Genomic DNA, 6,389 nt, shown 5'->3' on the forward strand with positions numbered 1-6,389 from the left:
TGGGAAGAAATGAAAGCAGCAGCAGCTACCTCCTCGACGAACAGGATCAGAAGATCTATGAAGAAGAAGAACAAGAAATCCTGCTCCGAAATTTCTGGAGAAATTGCTTCAGAATTACCGAAGAAGAATTGGACTTTGACAGTGATTTCGAGGAGACCATCATTGAGGAAATAGAAAGACATATCGACCTCCTATCTCCAGAAGCTACTGCTGATTTCGCAAGACTAGACCCCACCGACTCACTAATGGCCAAGGTCAGCCCCAGAGACGTCAAATTAACTATTCAAAGTTTCAAGAATAGAACTGCTCCAGGCAAAAGCAGGATCAATAAAACAATCCTGCAAAATCTTCTTAATAAGAAAAGTAGAGAATTATAGACCAATTTCTCTGCTGGAAGTCCCAGGCAAAGTCTTTGAGAAGATATTGAACTCACGATTGCGCAATCACCTGAACAATCTGCAAAATCCCAGGCAACATGGCTTCAGACCAAGCAGAGGAACATCATCAGCCATTGCAATCATATATGAAGAAATTACCAATGCCATGAGCGAAAGGAACAAAGTCAATGTGGTTCTGAGAGATGTGCCCAAAGCCTTCAATAAAGTTTGGCACACAGACCTGAAACTTAAGATCATCAGGCTGAACCTCCCGACGCCCTTGACCAAGTTATTGTGCGATTTTCTTGTCGATAGAAGTGCAAGAATAGTCATCGGAATACAGTCGGCGAAGCAATTCCCCTCAGCAGTGGAGTCCCACAGGGAAGCTGCCTCTCACCGACACTCTTCACCATTTACACAGCAGATCTGCCTGAGCAATCACATGGCAGCAGTCACTATATGTATGCCGATGACATCACCCAGATCATCAAGTACGAAGGGAAGTCAATCGAGATGATGGCACTCAGAACTGCCAGAGCCATAGAGACCATCAATCGATTCGAAAGACAGTGGAAGATCTCGACCAACATAAGAAAATTCCAAGTCATTTCTGTGGCCAAATTCAAGACTGCAGACCTGATTGTGGACGAGGAAGCCGTCGACTACTGCGAAAAGGAAAGATACTAGGGCTAACAATTAGCAGAAGAGGAATTGTCCCTCACATAAATGAAAGAGCACAGAAGGCAAAACATCAGCTCAGCCAGATCAGAAGGTTCCAGACTCTGAGTCCTGAAACCAAGCTCTACATTTATAAAGCCCTAGTGCGGCCCATCATGGAATACCCGTCAGTGCCCAACCACACCATTTCTAGAGGGCAGATGATGAAGCTACAGACTATTCAGAACCAAGCAGGCAAATGGATTCTGAATATCCGCTTTCCCGAAGTAGTCACCGCACAAGAGATCCATCAAAGACTAAGGATCGAGGCGATCAACAAGAGACTCCACCAGCAAGCCAGAAGAAGATGGACAAGTATTCAAGATGAAGATGAGGAGCTCTACAATCGCCTCAACGTTCGTACAGAAGGCACACATGCCTGGTGACCCAAAAGCCTCAGCAGAATCAATGGCATTGAAGAAGTTGAGGCAATCTTCACGGTATCAGGCACAGGAGACCGATGATTATGTAAAGAGGCATTAATCAAGAGGAGAACATTATCCAAGATCAACAAGAGATAGAAGATAGAAGAGAAGAATAGAAGAAGACCTTCAAGAAGATTAAGAAGATTTTTAACAATTTTAACCCTGACCACAAGCTAACCCAGAGGGTTCCACTTCAACGTCAAGCACGGCACATCACGCATAGCAGTGACAGGTGACGTGCGAGGTCGGCGAAGTGCAGCGTAGGCAAAGCTTCAGAACAAGTACTAAAATAAAATAATAAAGAAAATAATAAAAATAAAAAATTCTAATGAATAGTATGCTAGGTGTTCTGGTATCTGACTGCCTCCCGAGGGGCTGACCCGTGGCTTTGTTCAGCTACTAAGGGCGCACATGCATGCTATTTCTCTCATTTCTTTTCCCTGGTCTTACAAACTTTATCCTTTCTCCAGCTTTCTCAGCTTTCCTTCTATCACTTAATCTCCTCGCAAATTTCTTTCCCACTCTCCCTCCAGCTCCCTTCATCACTTACTCTTCACTTTACATACTTCCATTATACAAGAGTCATTGCTCGGTGTTCTGGTATCCCGACTGCCTCCCGAGGGGTTGACCCGTGTCTTTGTTCGGCTGCCAAGGGCGCACCTGCACTCTATCCTCTAACTTCCTTCTCCTGGCAGACCTCCAATAAAAAGCTAATACTCTCTTCACTGTGCTTAACTTCTAACTCTCACTTTATCTCCTCCCAAGTTTAATTTTTCACTATCTCTCCAGCTCCTTTAACCACTTCCTCTTCCGCTTTTCACGCTAAAAAAAAGAAAGGAAGAAAAAAATCTTATTTTAGTATTTCCATCATTAAATTACGAAGAGGAAGAATACTGCAACTCAATAAAAAAAATAAAAAAATCATTAATAAATAAATTATCCTTACACCTAACCGCAACCTTCTATATCCAGACCCCTTCCTCCCTCACCCTTCTCATCTTACTCACCATCAAGACTACAAACAGACTTCAAGCAACATTCGTCACCACCTTCCGATCTGGCAGGCCTCCCTGAGTTTCGAGTGGACATGACAACAAATTACAAGCCAGACAGGGAGTTTCGTCCTCCCACTACTATAACTATTACTTTCTTTCATTTTCCTAACTGTTTTCTTCACCTCAACTCTTCATCAGACTTATTTGTCCCGCTTCCACTTCGGTGGAGGTTCCAGTACAGTACAAAGTAGAGAATCACATTCTCGAGAGCAAGAACTAAGATAGTAGCTAGCTTACTAAAATGAAATATTAGTAAGAGGCAAGAAAGATGGGGGCGTAACCCCTTGCTGGTCATGGTTTATCTTCATTGCACGTATGCCTTTGAGATTTGTTCTTTATTTTATTTCTTCGTCGTGGAGGGGTGAAGTGTAGGCTAGGCATTATTTGTAACACTTGTTTTTTGGTGATGCCCATCTGTTATAAATACTTTTGCAGACATACATAGCTTGTATGTATAAAAGTAGTATAAAGTAGTATTTTCTCGCGGTGCATATATAAATATGTACATACATACACAGACATATTCGTGTAAGTGTGCATCTGTACTTATATACACATCTACACACACCTACATGTACACTCATATGTACACACACACACACATATATATACTTATATATATACACATACACACATAAACGTACACATACACATACATGCATAAATATATATATACACATACACACACACACACACATATATATATCTATATATATATGTATATATTTATATATATATATATATATATATATATATATATATATATATATATATATATATAATTTTTTTTTTTTTTTTTTTTTTTTTTTTTTTTTTTTTTAGTACATACATACATGCACCCGTGCACGATTGCGCACGCACAAACGTGCAGAGATGCATATATGTATGTATGTATATATATATATATATTTTTTTTTTTTTTTTTAATGCATATTTACATATGTATGTTATGTAAAGTTCTCTCGGTCTCTCTCTCTCTTTTTTTTTTTTTCTTATGTACACATATGTGACACGAACTGCATGTGCACATGTTCCCACTTTTCTTATGTTAACAGCTTTTTATTTCTGTTCTTTCCAGGTTTTCTGTGGGAGATGAAAACCATGAGGTAGTCGTCCGAGCCAGCATCTCAGCGCGTTTTCAGGTAAGTTTACGTTATATTGTTTTGTATTAGTTTGCTGTTGTAGTTGTGCACCCACATGCACGAGATTCTGTTTGAATATTTATACGCGATAGTAGAGTACGTCGGCTGTTTTCCAGGTTAATTGGTTGTTGTGATAGTTTCTTTACCTTAGTCTGCTCGGCTGCTCCCCTCCCCAGCTACTGGCAATTAACTGACGAGGGGTCTACAGCCTCACAGGTTTTAGTCCAACCCCCTCTCCCTCTTTCCGAACTCCCAGGAGGAGAGAAGGAGAGGCTGGGGGGACCTATCTGTTGTCTTAAAGGTGCAACCTGGGAGTTGTCCTATTTGATTTGGCTATCTATTGGTTCTTGAGTATATAGGGTATGGGGGGAGTTGACTTACTCTAGTGAGACTTCTGGCCCCCATTTGTGTTCACCCTCGGTACTGTTGTGGATGATCCTAATGTTTTCGTAGTTTCTGTCTTCCTGATATTCTAGACGATCCCAGATTGTTTGAGCCAATCTAGATATTCGTATGTTTAATGGTTCAAGGTTATATGCATGGTGCAATTCCCTTATTGAGGGTCGGGGATTCGGCCACCTGATCCCTTTTGTCCAGAGAATGGCTTTGTTTTGGATTGCCTGTAGTTTGTACCAGGAAGATAGGGCAATTGTGTTCAGGGGCACTGGGGGATACTCAAGAATAGGTCGTACCAGTGCTTTGTATAAGTGGAGCTTTATATCTTCGGAGCAGTTAAAGAATCTTTTGAGTTTAGTTCGGGTGCTGCTGGCTATGCTGATTCTCTCTTTTATGTGAGTAGTAATGCCAGTGTTCGAGAGTTTTAATCCCAGGAGTCTACCTTCTTTTACAAAGTCAACATTAATATTCAGGAGGTTAGGATTGCCTGGTTTGGTTCTGGCAATAGGAATTATTAAGAAATTGTTTTTGTTAGTTCTAATCTTCTGGGCTTCTTCAAAATTGTTGATATCTGCCACTGTTCTGTCAGTGGCCAGTCTTAAGAAATTGTTGCGAGGTGAGGGGTGCGCAACTTTCTGGGTTATATCGTCCGCGTACATTATGTAATTGCTGTCTCGTCTTGGAGGAGGGATGGGTGTTTTGTAAATAATGTAGAGGGTAGGTGAGAATATGCTTCCTTGAGGACCTCCACTTTGTAGTGAGAATTCTGGTCCCATGAAATTCCCTACCCTTAGTCTGGCCTTTCTGTTTCTCAGGAAATTGTGCAGAATTTTAGTTAATGGTGTGGGGAGGTCTAGAGCGAGGAGTCGATGTGTTAGACCAGGGTGCCAGACCTTATGTCTCTTAACACTAGGTTTGCTTGTTTTTTGTTGGCCAGAGCTAGGGCAATCTCCATATACGCGATGACGATAGCGCTGGTAGTTCCCCGAGCCTCTCGGAAACCATATTGTCGTGGATTGAGGAGAGAGTTGTTCTCGAGATGTGCTTTAAATCTGCAGTTTATGATCTTCTCAAGGACCTTACCCGGTACTTCTAGTAGGGAGATGGGTCGGAAGTTCTCCGGTCTATTGGGTGGCTTTCCTCCTTTAGGGATCAGAGTAATCACTGCAGTTTTTAGAGTGTTTGGGAAGTGGCCACAGGCTAAGGAGGCATTGAAAATGGTTGTGAGACGTCTTATCATTGTTGGTGGTAGATTAATCATCTTGGTTTTTTTTTTACTTGGGTTAGCCCTGGCGCTTTGTTTTTAGTGCATTTAATTACGTTGATGACCTCTTCAGATGTTATAGGACTTGTTTCTGTTAGTTAGGTTCCTGAGGTCTACAGTTGGATATGTGTTGAACCTGTCTGCCTGTTGTGTCAGTTCCTCATTTGGTCTCTATTCTGTTTCCTGGTCAAACAGTTGGTTGTTCGTGTCAGAGATTCTGAATATGTTGCTCCAGTATGTTCGGTGTATCAGTTCTTTCTCTGTATCCATATGGTGTTTGTTTCCCTGGTGGTCAAAGAGATATGGACTGTGTTTTACATCATTACCCATTAATGTTTTTAGACGTCTCCGAAATTCTTTTGGGTCTTTCAAGCTGGCAGATAGTTGTGTGGTAAGTTCTGCCCACTTGCGGTTTTCTGCTCGACATGTTTCTATCAGTTGTTCTCTGATATGACTGTATTGCTGCCTGAGATCTTGGGTCCAACCCCGGTGGTTTGCCACATTCCTGATTTCATGGTACATCGTCTGGAGGAGCTGTGATTCTGGCGTATTTCTGGGGTGCGGAATTATTTTATGAGTCCGCGTGGGTATGCAGATTTGTTTTGCATCTAGAATATCTTGTATCCATTTCGTAATTTCTTGGTCGATCTCGATGGGGGACTTCCTGTCTAGGTCAATAGGAGGCTTATCTTCAAGCAGTTCTTTGTATCTGCTCCAATCAGCGTGCTTGTAGTCTGGTCTGGGAGTGGTTGGGATTAGGATGGGGTTAGTCGAGATGTCTAGTATGACTGGTGAGTGGTCACTTGTGGTGAGATTGCCGGGTGTGATGTGGTAGTTAAAGTGGCTGTATCTGTTACACAGAATGATATCCGGACTCGTGGCGGAGTTGCATCGTATTAAGGTTGAGAAGTCTGGCCCGAGGTGTTGCATCCTGTTGTCTGCCATTAGCCTGATGATACTAGTTCCGACGATGTTGTTATCGGAGTTCCCGAGGGTTCTGTGTTCGGCGTTCA

The 6,389-nt window shown here is 42.1% G+C and overlaps 1 protein-coding gene across 1 annotated transcript; it reads right to left on the reverse strand.

The window, feature by feature from the left end:
* Nucleotides 1–4,093: 4,093 nt before the first annotated feature.
* LOC147469910 (uncharacterized) lies at nucleotides 4,094–4,888 on the reverse strand. The gene has a single exon (XM_086546398.1). The coding sequence runs from the start codon at nucleotides 4,886–4,888 to the stop codon at nucleotides 4,094–4,096; it is 795 nt and encodes a 264-aa protein (XP_086402524.1).
* Between the last annotated feature and the right edge of the window lie 1,501 nt (nucleotides 4,889–6,389).

Source organism: Penaeus japonicus, unplaced genomic scaffold, assembly GCF_977035675.1.
Source record: "Penaeus japonicus unplaced genomic scaffold, GWHDUDI00000001_assembly GWHDUDI00000018, whole genome shotgun sequence".
In the NCBI taxonomy this organism is placed as follows: domain Eukaryota; kingdom Metazoa; phylum Arthropoda; class Malacostraca; order Decapoda; family Penaeidae; genus Penaeus; species Penaeus japonicus.